Here is a 16,318-nt window from a genome sequence, read left to right on the forward strand (position 1 = left end):
ACTGGCCTTCGAGAATCTCGGAGACTTCTGAAACCGACTCCCATGGAACAGAGGCAAAAGCCGAGGCCCGAAGCAGGGGCGGGGGGGGGGGGGCAAGAGGACAAGGGGGGCGAGGGTAGGGTTGGGGGGCGCACAGCTCCTGAGCCTGGCAGTCCTGAGAAGGACTCCGCCCGCTCTTCTGCTGCTCTCCCATCCGCCTCCCACCAGGCCAGGTCCTGGGGGAATTCCCTCCTTTCCTCCCCTCCTCTCCTTTCCCAGCAGCTGCAGGGGCGCCCTTGAGGCTGGAGACTGTTGCTTCCTGAGGGGGGATCCCAGATCCTCAGGGAAATTCCCTCTCCTTCCATCCCTCAGGTGGGGGCCAGGAGCAGGGGGGTGCTGGCCCCACTATATCCCCTCCCCAAAGCCTCTGGCCTCAATCCAGGCGTGAGCGGGGGCTGCGGGGAGTCTGAGAAAGCCCCTTTCCTCCTCTGGGCCCTGCAGCCCTCTGCAGGGAGCCTAAGGAGGGGACAGAAACTGGGGAGACTTCTCTTTCCCCCATTATAGTGGCTGGCGCTTATTCTGCCCAATGCTGAATGCCACGGTTCCTCCTAGGGAATAGTGAGCACCAACAGGGGCCAAAGGCTCTACCTGAATACAGAATGGGAACAGTCCCAGAGAACCAGACCCTCTGCCCAATGAAAGTGAGGAGAAGTCCCCAAACCTCCAAGGGAGGTAGTTACAGGAATACAACCTACCCACCCCCTGCCCAGCTCTCAACCTGCTCTAGAATCTCCTCCCAAAGAATCCCTTGACATTATCCTCGCTAGAGAAAACAGAAGCAGTTGGCCACGTCTTCCTTTCCCCAACTCCATTCCAGAACACACCCGCAGACCGGGAGAGCAGTGATGTGGGGCCCTCTAACCTGAGACCCTGCCCTCTGAGTCTTAAAGGGCTCCTCAGCTTATAGGTGCAGGCCGTGCTGTCGGCACCACGGAGGAACCAGCCCAAGGCCTCCCCTGGCCAACAGCTCCAGAACATTTTCTTCCCACCGGCAGCAGCCATTAATTAACCAGTTTAACAAGGAGGAGGAGGCACTGTTTGGTATGGGCTGGGATAGTATGGAAGCTTGGGAAAAGAGCCGCATGAACAGGGCAGGGCTGGGTGGAAGCTGGATGTGACCTGAGGGTGGATATGCCTCAGTTTACTTCACCTCTAAGTCAGGATGGGAAGAGCTGAATCAGCTCCGAGTATCTCTGGAAGGAGAAGGTGAACCGCCTGGGCTGAGAGGCCAGGAGCAAGGGGAATGAGGATGAGCAGGTGCCAGCCAGAGCGAGGGGAAGGCAGAAACAAGGCCTGAAGGCAGGCCAGGCAGAGCGGAGAGAAGGGACGGGGGCTGAACAGCCAGGAAAGGAGGGTGCGGAGCTCCCACGCGGGCTAAGGAGGCCTCTTAGTGGTGGCGGTCATAGAGTGCAGATAAGGCCGCAGAGGGAAAGAGCCCAGGCCCAGTGCTCAGCTGCCTGGTGACGAACCCTGAGGAAGACTTTACCACTTCCTCACTGGCTGCACCACCTTGGGCAAGCTTCTCCATCTCCCTGTACCTCAGTTTCCGTATCTGAACATGAGGCTAATACCAGGACCCTCATAGCTAGTTGTAAGGATTAAACAGGCCACTGTGCACTGAGGTGCTCCAGGCAGTGTCTAACCAAATAGGAAGGACTCCGTAAATCCAGGCGATTATTCATTATTCCTTTCCTTTCCTTCCTTCCTTTCTTTTTCTTCTTCTTCTTCTTCTTTTTTTTTTTTTTTAATGAATGACCTTTGAGGTAGTATGAACATTCAAAGGTAGGGAGAAAAAGGAGAAAGGCAACCATGCAACCACCACACAGGGCCACGGTGGCCCCCCAGGAACCTCCCCTTGCAGGAACCCCTCATTCTGCACAAAAAGGCTGGGAGAGGAGGTAGAGGATCACAGCATAGGATAGCACAGAATCATGGAACATTAGAGCTGGGCCGGGGCAGGGGGACTCGGGGATTGAGTGATCCAGTTCCACTTTCCTGCTTTACAGGGGAGGCGACAGAGTGGCAGAGCAGGGCCAAGGCCCGGGAGGCCCTGACTGCAGCCCAGTGCCCCCTCCACTGCTCACCGCCAAATAATGAGAGGAGCAGGCTGCTCAGCAGAGCGGGAGTTGATCCAGGCCAGGGCCCCCGGGGGTTCATCCCTGCATCCCCAGCCTAGTCCAGTGCCCAGCACACAGTAGGTATCCAATGCATGTTTGATGACTGGATTAGGCAGGGGCAATGAGAAAGTTGCTGAGCTAGGGCAAGTGGTGTGGTCCCCAGAGGAGAGGTAGGCCTGGTGGGGGAGGGGAGGAGCCCTAGGCGGAGGGATTTGGAGCAGGCCCAGGCGGGTGGGGCTCTCACCTGCCTCCCAACTCGGTTGTTGTGGAGCCTCATGCGTGCGTGGATGTCTCTGTGAGGCTCCCGGGAGTCCAGAAAGTCCTTAGAGAAGCGCTCCCCGAAGCCCACGTCGGGGCTACAGCCGCCCCACTCCCAGGAGTCCTGCAGGCCCGGGCTGGCAGGGGGCAAGGCTGGGTGTTCCGGGACCCCGTGGCTCAGGCCCTTACCGCGCTGCAGCGCGTCCAGCTGCAGGCGGTGCAGCTTCTGGCGGAAGGCCTCCTCGTCCCCGCGCCGGGAGGCGTCGCAACCGCACGCCCTCAGTTTGCCCAGGGCACAAGCATTGGACACCGCGTGCACAACCCCAGCAGCCGCGATGGCGTAGGCGAAAGCGCTCTCTCGAAAACCTGAGGGTGGAGATCCAGGAAACAGGTTCTGGGGGGCCTCGACATCTCATCCCTCCTCCCTCCCTGCCCACCCTTCTTACCACAAGAGGGAGAAACTGAGGCCCAGTGTTGGGGGAAGGTCTGGTACAAGGACACAGACTCAAAGAGGGGCAGAAATCACCCCTAGAAGTTCGGGGTGCAGGGTGGAGTGGGGGAGGGAGGGTTACATCACCCTTAGCAAGCTCAGAATTCGTGTCTACCTCTCTCCTGTTGGACAGAAAGTATCTGGTAAACATTCTTTTGAAGATCAGGGACTTAATCTATTACCTCTCATGTGATGTTTGCAATTTAAAAATAAGCCTGCAGAAAGAAGGCAAAATTTAACCTAAAAAAATAAATCATTCGTGATGGACTTCCAGGCCCTAGGAGATGCTAATGGGCAGAAGGGCAAGTAAGAGGAGATGGGGTCCTCCTAAAGCTGCCAGCCCCAAGGTTGCCTGCCGACTGCCACCCCTTCAGCCCACTACAGAACACTCTCTGATGGCAGCGGGTCTAGGTCAGCTGAAGGGGTTGTTGGAGGAATGCTGGAAGTCAGCCCAGTGCCCTGCTGTTGAAAGTTGAGAGGGAAAGGTGAACTAAGGCAGACACCTTCCTTGAGATGCTCGGGGGGCACAAAGACCCTGATGAACCACTCTCAGGGGCCCAGGACTTGTCTACACTACTTTTCTCCTCAGTGTTTCCCAGCCTGAGCCATCCTTTGGGAAGGCCCTGGTAGGTCTGGGCCTCCCTGGCAGAGGGAGGTCTGCTTGCAGAGGAGGCTCTGGCTCCTGGACCCACAAGTGGTTTCTGGCTTATTCTGCATCTGACAAGGGACCAGCTAGTAGCATTTTCTGGTACAAGTCTCTGACCAGCCTCTGAAACCGAGAGAGTGTGGGCAGTGGGAGAAGAAGCCAGGAGCAATCATAGCCTGCACATGAAGAGGAGAACTTACCTGTGCCGTAGGCACCTGTTGGGGGAAGCCCAGACCCTGGCAAGAGACTGAAGGCTTGCAGGAGACCAGAGATTCAGAGGAAAAAACTCTGGGTCCTTCCACCCTAGCATCAAAGACTGGAAGGATGTGCTCTGGGAGTTCCCACAGACCTCAGAGAGCCAACCAGGGCTGGACCCCAATCTTACACCCCCCATGTTCACCCTCTGCATCACAGGGTCCTGTCCCCTTGTCCTTACCTAGCCACACCACCCTCCCAAAAAAGACAAGTTGTGCAGTAGTTAAAAGTATGAACTCTGGAGCCAAATTGTCTGGGTTCAAATCTTAGCTCTTCCACTTAACTAACTGTTAATAGCGACATGATCTTGGCCAAGTGACTTGACCTCTGTGCCTCAGTTTTCTCATCTGTAAAACAAGATTGTTATTATCTGCTTCACTGTTGTCCCCAAAATTGAATTAGTTAGTAAATTTCAAATACTTAGGAGAGTGCCTTCCTCGTAGTAAGTACTGCACAAACATTAGCTATTTTTGAGAAGTTCTTCATGTTGTCTCATTCCACTCACTGGAGTTGCAGTTTCAGGCCATTGGTTCTTGTTTCCTCCAATCAGGGACAGAGCCCAGCAGCTCATGACCCACTTTAGGATAAATCACATGGGCCACCAGAAGCCCGAGAAGCAGGACATCCCTCTCTATCTTCTCTCTCCAGCTTGTGGCATCTCAGGACCTTTTCTGTAAGGAGCCCAGCTATTAGCAGACAGGAGGGGATGAGGATTGGGTGGGAGCCTTTTAAGGGGCTGTTGGGAATTGGTGGGAGTTGCAGAGGAGTAGACACTGACATGGGAGTGGGGCCCAAGGGAAAGGAGGGCAGACCAAGTCCCTAGGGAGCGTACCCTGTGTTTATCCCCTGCCTTTTAGCTGTGGAACTCTCAGCACTCCCCCTATTGCTAGGGGGCTCATCAGCCCACTGCTAGGACAAATGGCAATACTCAGACCTTCAGAAGCAGCCCAGGCCTCAGAAATTGTCCCCCCCAACACACACACACACACAGTGCAAAAGGGAGATGCCCAAGGTCACAGGGTTATGCAGCAGCCCCAGCCCCAGCTCCCTCAGCTCCCAGGCCTGGTAACTTCCTGCTAAAGGACATTTGGCTCTAGGGAAGACATGTTCCTGAGTAAGAAACCCAGGTCACCCAGGTCCCAGTTCCTATGGCCCTATCTACGCATGCCACCAAGAAAGAGCAAGAGCCTAGTCCAGGGGGATGTGCTGGGCCACCATCTTCCAGGCTCTGTTACATTCAGAGGCAGGCCCAGAGGAGTCTGGAAAAATGTAGTTCACAATCTACAAAGAACACCCCTACCTACCCCAGGCAGCTAAAGACACCATGCCAGGGCCTCTGGCCACTGTCACAGCCACGTGTAGGGGCGGCCAGGCTGGGCTTGTGTGACCACCCTCTGCTCCTAGCATCCAGGATTCAGAGAAGTCCAGCCTCCTGGCTCTGCCCCCAGCTCCCACTCAGGGCCCCAGTTTCGGTCCTGGCCCCGTCTGTCTGGGGCAGACGCGGCGCTGTGCCATCTGACCAGCTGGAGGGGGAGGGGTGGGGCCATGGCCAGCTGGGCTGCCTGGAGCATGGTGGGGGGGGCTTGTTAAGACGCACAATTAGCCATCCTGCCTTTGATCTGGGACAGGGACTGCCAGCATCTAAGTGGAGTCAGCTGCTGCTCCAGGCCAGTGGCCAGGATGGGGCTGAGGGAGGAGGTTTGGAGGGCAGGGGAGCTTGGGGGAGAGGGGATTCAGGAGCCAGTGGGAACCAGGAGGGGTCAGAGAAGCTTGAGCCCCGGCTGTCTGAGTCAAAGAGGGAGGCAAGGGGAGAGATCTGGTCTCCATCCCCTCCATGCAAATAATCTGTGCACGCTCCGGTGCCTGGGCTGAGAGAGAGAGAGAGAGAAAGAGAGAGAGAGAGAGTTGTGTGCATGTGGGAACACTTAGGGGGAACACTGAATGTGGCTACACGTTTGCACAAACAGAGGTAGGTGTTTGTCTGTGTGTGTATACGTGTCAGTTTCATTTCTTAGACTACTCCTCGGTTGTACCGCTCACCTCTGGACACACGGTGGGAGACCCTGGTGGCCTGGTAGCTTAGGGAGGCAGTATGGGAGGGGGTTGAGGGCGATCTCTAAAGTCAGCTAGGCTGCATTTGAGTCCTGGCTCTATAGCTCCCTTAGAAGCTGTGTGACCAATGGCAAGTTACCCAACCTCTCATTGCTTCACTTGTAAAATGAGGATACTAATAGGACCCATTGTGTGGGGATTGTTTGAGAATCTTAAAGTACAGATAAAGTGCTTTAGAACAGTGCCAGGCAAACAGCAAGTACTTAATATGTATTAGCTAATTTATTGGGGGCTATTTGAATAATGGAACTTTAGGAGATCCTGGGATATGATTGCCTGAGCCTCTGTCTCCCTATCTGCGTGCTACCACCCACCCCAAGCCTGGAGGCCTAGGCATAGAACCAATGCTCCTCAAGGGTGACCGTAAAAGGGAGGTGGGAGAAGAAAGAGCGAGGCCCTTGGAAAACAGAAGCTGGACTCTCAAACTGTGGGCTTCCATTGGGCTGAGAGCCTGGCTGGGCTGCAGGGCCTCATGCCCCCTCTCTTTCCATCCATTCCAGATGGGTCTAGGCCTTGGGAGAGGGCAGTAATAACCTGTGTGGGCACTCCTAGGACCTGCTGCTTGAATCTCCTACACTTGCCTCCACCAGCCTCTCCCTGGCCCCTCATCCCTTTCCACTCCATTGCCCCTGCATCCAGAGTGAGAGATGGACGGGTGCTCTAGTTCTCACAATGAGGGGTTCCCCTCTAGATGGGCTGCCCAGCAGGTACCAATTGTCTGGGTCCTCAGAACAAAAAGCTGGGGATATCATTGCCCTGGCCCTTAGGTAAGAGCAGCCCCTGGGTTGGGGACCTTCCCACAGCTTTTTTTTTTTTTTTTTATTCTAACCCCCGAGAGGCCTCTCTCCCTGTCCCCTACCCACCCAGGTTCTAGCACCCTGTCATGTCGTCTCCCAGACTGGGTAAAGCCCTATTATATGCCCTATCTTCCCAAGTTTGTCCACTCCAGGTGTTCAAGCACCCTTCCCTCCTACACTGGAAACTCATCCCTTCACCCAATCCATTTCAGGGGAGATGCCAGGACAATCAGATGGCAGTAACAGCATTAAGGTGGAAGGCCCCAGGGACCACCTCCTCCCAGCAGTCTCTGAATTTTAGACATGGCAGAACGCACCTTTAAGAGAACCCCACTGGGTTGGAAGAGGGGTCAGCACCCTGTATTCCACTTGGGGGAAACGGGTCACCTGACCCCACATGGGACAATTCACAACTTGAAAAGAAGGGAGACTGGGGGGATGGACCCAGTCCAGGGACTGGTTGCCACCAAGAGTGGCCCCGTAGAATTCAAATTTAGCTAGTCCTTGAGGTGATGGGCCAAGGGAGATAACCCCACAGGAGGGTGAAGTGTGAACCCAGATATGGAGTGAGGGAAGGGTTGTAATGGTGGCCCGTGGAGGGAGAAAGTGGCCATTTCTTCCAGAGGCCCAGAGGCCCTCCGAGGAGGGAGAGGTAGAAAATGGGGTGTCGCAATGCGGGAGGAGAAGCCACCCAGGTAGGACAGTGTTCCAAGGCCAAAGGAAGGAGCCCAGCCCCCCTGCCAGAGCCCAGGAGCGGCTGTCCCGCTCCTTCCTCCCCGAGCTGGGCACCGCCCCGCCCTGGCTAGCCCCGGCAAGTCTCCCCCCTCCACCCCTAACCTTCCCCCGCCACCGGTCCCCCCAGCTCACCTCCCGCTTATTAAACTGCAGGTGAACCCGGGAGCGCCTGGCGCTGCGCCAACCCCGCGCGCTTCCACCTCTCCAAACTCACCCCTGAGCTTCAAAGACCCCACGTCCTCCACCGGGCCACACGGGCCTCACGCGGGCGAAGTAATCAGGACGCATGGGTTCACTCCCTATAGAGGGGACAGGAAGCCCAGAGGGGAAGGGGGGACACCGTGGCCGGGAAGAGAGATGAAGAGCTTGCCTTGCCTTGCCTTGCCTCACCCGAAGCGGCAGGGGTGAGAACCTCAGCGCCTGTCAACCCCCCGCGAGCAGAACCCAAAGCAAGGGCTCCGGCGCCCTCACTGCGGGGGCCCCGAGCGCTGGAGGGAACCCGGGGCGTCGGGGAGCGCACGGGTCACCTAGAAACCCGGAGTGGGAGCGGGCGCGCGGCGGCGGCGAGCTCCAGCCCGGCCCGGTCAGGGCTGGAGAGAGGCACAGGCCCGTCCCTTGGCGTGGTCGAGCGCGGGCGGCCGGGGCGGGGCGGGGCGCCCGGCCGGGGTCCCCCGCAGCCGCCGTCTGCCGACCGGCGGGGCTCGGGCGCGGCGGGGCGGGCGGGGCGGGAGCGCGGGACTGGGGCGGGGTGGCGGGGGACGCCCCTTGGAGAGCCGCGCGGCTCGGGCCCGGAGCCGTCTGCCGCGGCCCGCGGGGATTAGTTCGCGGCTGCATGCCGCCACACGCGTCGGGCTGGGCTCGGCCGGGTAGAAACAGCGCCCGGGGCGCGCGGGGGAGGGAGGGGGGAGGGCGCGTGGGGGCGGGGCGGGCGGCGTGGGGCTGGGCTGGGGGAGGCGGCGATGGCCCCGGACTTGGGGGCCCTTGGGGATGCAAGGAGGGGTCTGATGAAAAGGGAAAGTCCCCGGCTGGCCGAGTTCTTTCTGAAATTAGGGTACCTTAGAAATCTGACTCTTCCAGAAGCCTCTGGGCCCCAAGGCCACAAGGGTATAGGGGTACCCCTCTTCCTCCACTGTCAACTGAGAATTGGACAAGTCCCAAGGAGCCAGGTCCCCACACTGTCCCACTCAAGCAGCTGAGAGGAAAGATAGATAACCCCCATCTTCCCCAAAAGACCTGAGTCAAGGCCTAAGATCTCAGAGTCAAGGCCTAAGATCTCAGGGCCCGAGGTGGTTGTGAACAGAAAGGAGTGACAAAAGCTCCTGCCATCTCCAGCCCAAGCTACTCTAGGGATCGTCAGGGTGGGCCCTGGGTCACCCAGAAGTCCCAGAGGGAGGACAGGCAGTGGGCTGTGGTTTCTCGGGGCTGTGAAGGGAAGAGGGATTGGCAGAGCTGTCGGGCCTGCTGGGCAGGAGGCATGCACACACCCAGTGCCTCTGATTCAGAGAAGGTTCTCGGGGGCGGCGGGAATGACACAGAGGCTGGTGGTGTACCCTGCCGGGAAGAGTTTCTACAGAAGTACAGACATTTTACCTGCCTGGGCTTCCCTCACCTACACCGTTTGGCAAAAGTCCTTCATGCTGACTCTGGGCACCTTATCCTAGGCTCTCCATCCTAAATGCTGTTTACTAGGTAGAGGGTAAATTGAGGAAGGTGACAGATGTGGATATTTCCTGGGCCTGAGATATATAGTGACAGGGCAAGATAACCCAGGAGTCAATTCTCAGGCATGGAACCTACTACCCTCAGCCCACGCAGCTCAGGCTGGAGACATGTCTGCCCCGTTTGGCCCTCGTGGACTGCCCAAGACCAGAAAGGAGCAATATGGCTGGTAGATGGGCACCTGTGTGTGTGTGGGGGGGGGGGGGTTGCCAGCTTGAGGGAGTGGGTTGGGGGTGGTTGGCTTTTGGGGTGAAGGTGTTGGATGGGTGCGCAGAAGGGCAAGGGTGAGGGGGGCAGCTACCTCTGCTGAAGATGGGACTCTCGTAGGGGATCTTGTTGCGAGTCTCCAGACTGGAGCAGTTCCAGCGCTGGTCCCGGAACTGGTGCTGGCACTCATGGATGGCGATCTGGATGCCCTGGATGGCGGAGGCAGCCACGTCAGGGTGGCGCACACACACTTCCATCTGCCGCCTGCTCAGGCCCGGCAATGTCAGGCACACCGTGTTGGCATTGAGCACGGGCTCCGGGGGGAGGCGGAGGCCCAGAATGTCGTTGGGTGCAGACCTGCAGGCGGTGGGGTGTGGGTGTGGGTGTGGGTGAGTGTTTTGGGGAGCTAGGAGGGCCCCACTTAGCAATTTACACTCTCTCCCAAAGGCCATAGTCCCTCTGTTCCAACCTCTTCTAAAGGTTAGGCCTATAGGTAGAGTCCTAAAGCATTCTCCTGTTCTTGGTCCTCTCATCATCATTTCCTCCAACACCACCTGCCCAGCTGCACACCCACACAAGTTAACATGTAAATGCACACACATCCAAAATGCCTGTGCACATAGTATTTCATAAGTACATCCTGAGGCAGAGATGCTCACATACGTAGCGTTCCCCAGGAGACCACTCCCAGCGCATGTTTCAGACAGTCCCATTCACACAGGCATACTTCTGCACACATTGAGGGGCCACACAGACCCAGGAACTCTTACACACACGTGCACTTCAGACAGAGGTATACACACAGACACTCACAAGCATGTACATGTGCGCATCTTAACGTATATCGATCCGTAAGCTCTCAGTCACACCCATGTGCACACACAGACTGCTGTTTACAGCATAACTAGCAGGGTTCACAAAATTACACACACACACACACACACTGAGAACCCTTCCAGCTTCAGTGTCTCAGGGACCCCACCTGAACTACTCCCTTCCAGCCCCCCACCCACGCTCCTGCCTGGGAGTGATATCCAAGGTGGAGCAAGGCAGTCTGAGCTTTCTCCTGGGGTGGGGGTGCATGCCCCCGGCCTGGCATGGACTCCAGGTTGGCACTTGTTTCCCCCCACACACATACACACTCCTCCGCTTCTAGTAGCCTTCACTTTCCTGGGCACTGCCTTGTCTCCCTGGGCTGCCCAGATTCTGTCACCAGTTCAGCCCCCTCCTGTGAGGGCAGTGTCTTTCATTGGGTACCAGCACTTTCCTACGACACTGTCCCTCCCTCCTTCCAGGGTCCCCTGCCCCGGCGGGAGCACCAGAGGCCCCCCGTGGCTGGGGGTCCCAGCTCTCCAGGAGGGCGGGGCATACCTGAGGGCTCACCTGGGCACGGCGGCAGCCAGCAGCAGTAGGAAGAACAGGAGCGCGCAGAGCGCGGGCCGCGGCTGGGGCCGAGGTCGGAGCCGCAGCCAGGGGCAAGGGTGGGTGCTGCCCATGGCGCGCGGGCCGTCACGGGCCAGGAGTGGGGGGCTCACAGCCCGGCGGGACCGGCGGGCCAGGGGCGACGGCGCATGATCCGCGGGGGTCGGGGCGGCTGCGACACACAGCTCCGACTCGGGTCACGGCTCCGGGAGCAGACGGCGCCCGCCTCCCCGCTCCATGGGGCAGCGCCCCCGGGCACCGCCCTCGGGGTGGGGGGGCGGGCGCACCGGGCACCTCCTGGCACAGGGGTCCAGGGAATTTCCCGAGGCCCCCCTGCGACAACTCCTGGTACCTCTCGAGGGGGGGGCCGGAGGTGCTGCGGGCTGGGGGCGAGAGGCTGGGGTGCCGGGGAGCCCCCCAGAGCAGCGCCGCGAGCCTGCACTTCCGAGGGCGTGAGAGGCGGGCGGGTGGGGGGGGACGTGGGGGGGCGGCGCTGTCTGTGCCCGGCCCCACCGCCCAGAGAGTGAGTGACTGTCCCGGCTCGGGGAGCTCTGCCGCCTCCCCTTTCCTCCCCCCAGCCCCCGCCCGAGTGTCTCAGGGCTCTACCCCAGGTGACGTCACGACGGGGGGTGGAGGCGTGTATGGGTCCTGAGGCCACTGCGTCCGCTCAGGACTCCGGGTGGGAGCGGCGGTGGGAGGGCAGGGGAAGGAGAGGTGCTGGGGGTCTGTGCGCGCGTGCACGTGGAGGTGCCAGTGCCAGGGCGCGCTGGTTTGTGTAAGAAGCTGTGTGTTACTGGGGAATGTGTGTGTCTGGCCGGGACACAGCTGCCGGGGAGCAGTCCTCCCCAGTACACACACCTGCAGGGGCTGGAGGGGAGGGGCTGTCCCCCCTGCTTGCCTTTCCCACCTCAGGAGGGACTTCCCAGGCTTGACTGGTGTGGCAGGTGTGGGGGATCCTGTAAAGGGGTTTGGCAGCCTCTGGATTTTGCTCTTCTTCCCTGTGTGACCCTAAACAGGTGCCTCGTGCACACTGAGCCACCCTCTGCCCCTTTGTGAAATGAGGTTACTGAGGCCCACCTCATCTAGTCAGTAAGCCAATGAAGGTAAAAATGCTGGGACTCCAGTAAATGCTTGTTTGGGAGCAGAGCTCCTTGGGGTGACACACCCTGGGAGAGGGATTAGTGAGTCCTTTAATTCCAAAAGTGTGCTTTGGGGGTCATCTTACTTTGTCCCTTTTTATTTCACAAGAAAATAATGAGGCTCAGAGAGGGTCATGACTTACTCAAGGTCACACAGCAAATTAGTCCAAGAGCTAGAACTGAGCCCAGTTCTCTTGACCCTGAGCATGGTAGCAGTGGCCCCCACACTGAGTGTTACTTGCCTGGGCCTTTCTGCAGATGCTCCAGATCTTGCCCTGGTCCTGCTACCTGTACTTGGTCCTCTGAAAGCCACCCCAAACCAGGCTCCTAGCTCAGGCCCACTCCTCTCTGGGATTTTCCTCTTGTCCTCCCGCCCCGGCTGAATACTGAGCTCATCTCAATATGGGGTTAGTATACTAGACCCAGGGAAGGGCCTGAGAAACCAGAGGGTTGGGGAGAGAGGCTCTGTTTCTGGTTCCAACCTGGGCCCTGATAGTGAATCCTACCCCTGCTGTGGCCTTAGCATCCTCCTCTGTAAAATGGGCGCAAGTCTTCCCCTCTATACACACACCTCCTTCCCAACCTCAGTGTCCTCTCCTGGTTTAAGGACAAACTCTGGGCTCTGAGACAAAAGGGGCCCATTCCTGGAATTGCCCATCCCTGGGGAATTGGAGAGGGGTGGGGCCTTCCCTGTCCCCAGACTGTCAGGTGATGGGGGCAGCCTGAGCAACAGTAGGCTGACGGCATCCTCCCCCCCCTCCTTTCCCCCATCTCTGCTGGCAGCCACCGCAGCTGTCAGGAATTAAGGGCTTGAGGCTGCTGGGGGTGGGGGTGGGGCAATGGGGGGAGCAGTCTGGCTGGACAGCAGGAAAACAGCCGGGGGCAGGAAGCAGTCTGCGTCAGCCAGAGCCTTGTTTGACCCTGGCCGCCCCCTGCCCTCCCCACTCTCCTTCGCCATGCTGCAAGGACAAGGACAGCTTGGGACTAGAGTTTGGGAAGAGTATGGGGAAGGATAGGGCAGGACCGGACTCAGCACAGGAAGGAGGCAATGAGCCTGGGCTGAGAGAGGGCACCACAGGGACAAGCCAGGCTGGGGAGTCAGGTGCCCATTGACTGTTGGGGAAACTGAGGCACAGAAGGGATTAGGAAGAGGCCCAAGGTGGGACAGGGAATTCGTTCATGACTTCCTTACTCCCTGGGTAGAGCTCACACTAGCCTTTCCATGCTTGAGGCATCATATGTATCCCCTGGGGTAGGCCATTGTGGGGAATACTGATTCTGGGTCCCATGCAGCTGAATCAGCCTGTCCGGGGTCTGCATTTCTAGCTGGTATCTCAAGTGATTTTCATGAGGACCACATTTGGGAAATTCTGCTGAGCTGCTTGAAAGGTCAATTTTTTTTTTTTCCTTTGACCTGCCAAGGGAAGGTCTCTTTGTCCCCCCCCCCGCCCCACTCTACTGCTCATGAAATATAGAGGTGTAAAAGAGAAGGAGAAGGCCCTTTCTTTGAAAACCCCAGGAGGCAAATAATGATTTTCAAGCCTTGTTTGCACTGGGATATAATTCTGGCCTGATGTCATGAGGGTCTAAAAGTGCCCAAGCCTGGGGCACTTCTCAGTGCAGGGAGGAGAGTGCATATATAGGCACAGGACCTTGGCATGTGGGGAGAGGAGGCCCAGAAAGAGTGTCTGCAACTGGCACCCCAGTCCCAAATGACCCCTGCCATGGGCAAGCCCCTATCAGCAGCCCCCAGACCCCACCCTGGCCCTGCCCTGGGCCCTGGCCCTCAGCCCAGCCCCAGCCCCCGCAGCCACCAGCTGAGACCACAATTATAGGGGCCACTGGGGGTGGGGGGAGCACCAGGGATGAAAGGCAGCTCAGAGAATGGTTCCAGCTGTGGCAACTCTGGAGGAGGTTGCAGGGAAGGGAGGGCAAGGGGAGGCACCAGGGTGAGAACAGGTGGGACCCTCACGGCCCCAACCCAGACCAGGCCAGGCTCAGTCCCGAGGTTCTGCAAGAGAAGTCTATCTTGGTGAAGAGGAGAGGGAAGGAGCTCCAGACCAGTAAGGGAGGTCTTTGTCTTATCCTCAGGCCTCAGGGACCAGAGCCCCTCAGTAAGGTAAGGGGATTAACTTGCTGCTTTAGTCACCCAAACTCCTGGTTGGTCATTGGAAGGAAGGGGAAATGAGCCCTTGGCCTTAGGCTGATCATGGGCTTTCCAGTAGCTTCCCCACCCTTCTGCCTGCATTCTGGCTGTTCCTGATGTGGTCATGCACACATCTGGGGCGCCTCTGTGCTCTTCCCCCAACTCCCCGGTACCACATGTCCCCCACCACTCAGCCAGCAGGGAACCTTCATGGCTCAGACTGTGCCCTGGGCTGAGCAGCTGGGTGAGCAAGGGGGTGGTGGTGAGGGGGCATTTCTGAGCTCTGGGCCTAGCCTTCTCCCAAGGCAATGTGCAAGAGCATAGAGCTATCTCTGAGCTTAGAGATGACCAAGATAATGGTCAAAATGGTGCCTCTCAGGACAAGGCTCTGACCCTTCACAGAGGGCATTTCCCAGACTTCTGCTGAGCTTGGTCACAGAAGATGGACCACTAGCATACAACTAGCAGTTTGAAGATCGCAATGCCCTCTTACGATGTACTAAAAAGCTATCAGGGGCGCCTGGGTGGCTCAGTCAGTTAAGCGTCTGCCTTCGGCTCAGGTCATGATCCCAGGGTGCTGGGATCGAGTCCCACATGGGGCTCTCTGCTCCGAGGGAAGCCTGCTTCTCCCTCTCCCACTCCCCCTGCTTGTGTTCCTGCTCTCGCTATGTCTCTCTCTGTCAAATAAATAAATAAAATCTTTAAAAAATAAAAAAATAAAAAGCTATCAGGCACCACCATTTTTGATGGGAAACTGAGGCTTGAAGAGATTAACTGACTTGATCAAGGTCCAGCTAGCAAAGTAAGCCTTTTTTTCACTGTATCATGCTACTTCCTCTGAATTCCTTTTAACCTGACTGGGGTGGTGTCAGTTCATGCCACTGCCTCAGTTTCCTTCTGTGGCATCATGGAGGAGTCCAGCATCACCCACTGTACCCCACTCACCAGGACCTGGCAATAGAGACCGGGAGGCAAGCGTCCCAGCCCTAGGTCCGGGTCAGCCCCAGAGGTTCCAGACAGTCTGGAACCCTAGCAGCTTGACACAAGCTGTCCATGGGTCTCCTTGTTTCCTTTCATCCTACCCTCTCCTGCCCACGGCTCTCTGAGCTCCCCAGATGTCTTGCAGGTCCTGTTGGGTCCAGTTAATAGGGAAGCTGGGCACTGTGCACCCTCTTGTGGTCTCTGAGAGAAGTGCAGGAGATATTTATTTATTTATTTATTTAGCGTATTGAACCCAGCTGGGGAAGGCAGAGCTGTGAATATAAACCCCACCCTTAGGGAGCTTCCTTTCTCCTTCATGTGATGCCATGATGCCAATTCCACTCTCCCCCTTGGTAAGTTATCCAAACCCCCTTGAGTAGAGAGGTTCTGAGTCCAGATTCTCCATGACACTTCCCTGAAGCCTGGACCTTTGACCTAAGAGAGCCAGGAGGAGGCAGGAAGGAAAAGTCAGATGCCCTTTCCTTCCCACTGCCGCCTGATACCCCCTCTCCATACATGCCTCACACTGGGGTCCCGACGTGATTCTCGAAGGCTGAACCAAGCTAGGTCAAGAGGTGGATGTGAAGGCTTTGTGGGGAGGGAGGACAGATGCACTAGAAGGCATGGTTAAGGTCTGTTACATCCAGGATGAGTTCCCCTTCCTTTTGTTTCATTTGAAAAACTCTCCTCTCCTCCCTTAGTCTTGGGTGGGTGGCGGGGGGTGGGGCGCCAGTCCCAATCACAGTAATACATCTTCCTGGATGGTTATTGGTTTGGGGATGGGCAAGTGACCCATGCTGACCAAATCAGGGTCTTCCTTAAGACTTTTGCTGGGAAAGCCATTCTTTTTTAGACCACTAGCTCTAAGAATGTGGGCATCGGGCTGACATATAGAGAAAGTCTATCTGCAGCAGGAGGTAATGAGGACAGTATGAAAAGAAGAGCAGAGATAAGCTAGAAACTATAGATGTGAGGATGGTGGTGAGGGAAGAAGACAGGGGAGAAAGACCTATGACATTGTTTGGGCCACTGGGTTCAGTTGTGCTTGAATTCTTACCTCTGGACTTCCCAGGTAATTAATTCCCTTTTTAATTATTTTTCCAATAATTCATTTCTTTGGCCTAAGCTAGTTTGAGTTGCGTATCTTCATTTGCAATCAGGGTCTGCCCTGAGAGTATCAGCTCCCTATCCCCACTCCCACAGTAACTGCCATTCATTACATATAAGCTTGACATAAATTATTGTGCCAAGTGTT

At 57.3% G+C, this 16,318-nt stretch overlaps 1 protein-coding gene across 1 annotated transcript; it reads right to left on the reverse strand.

The window, feature by feature from the left end:
* Window positions 1-1,196: 1,196 nt before the first annotated feature.
* WNT10A (Wnt family member 10A) lies at window positions 1,197-10,871 on the reverse strand. Its single transcript, XM_081815306.1, has 4 exons — window positions 10,759-10,871; window positions 9,470-9,732; window positions 2,401-2,780; window positions 1,197-1,259 (listed from the first exon to the last, which is right to left on the reverse strand). The coding sequence occupies exons 1-4, from the start codon at window positions 10,869-10,871 to the stop codon at window positions 1,197-1,199; spliced, it is 819 nt and encodes a 272-aa protein (XP_081671432.1).
* Window positions 10,872-16,318: the final 5,447 nt, after the last annotated feature.

The sequence above is a fragment of the Leptonychotes weddellii genome, chromosome 3 (genome assembly GCF_054177405.1).
Source record: "Leptonychotes weddellii isolate Sample4059 chromosome 3, ASM5417740v2, whole genome shotgun sequence".
Taxonomy (NCBI): Eukaryota; Metazoa; Chordata; class Mammalia; order Carnivora; family Phocidae; genus Leptonychotes; species Leptonychotes weddellii.

Coding starts and splice junctions, on each gene's coding strand:
- WNT10A (XM_081815306.1), bottom strand. CDS start 10,871: ATGGGCAGCACCCACCCTTGCCCCTGGCTGCGGCTCCGACCTCGGCCC. Junction 9,733..10,758: donor CTGGCTGCCGCCGTGCCCAG/GTGAGCCCTCAG, acceptor CACCGCCTGCAG/GTCTGCACCCAACGACATTC. Junction 1,260..2,400: donor ACAACCGAGTTGGGAGGCAG/GTGAGAGCCCCA, acceptor CTGGCCTCTCAG/CCCAGGCGGTTCACCTTCTC.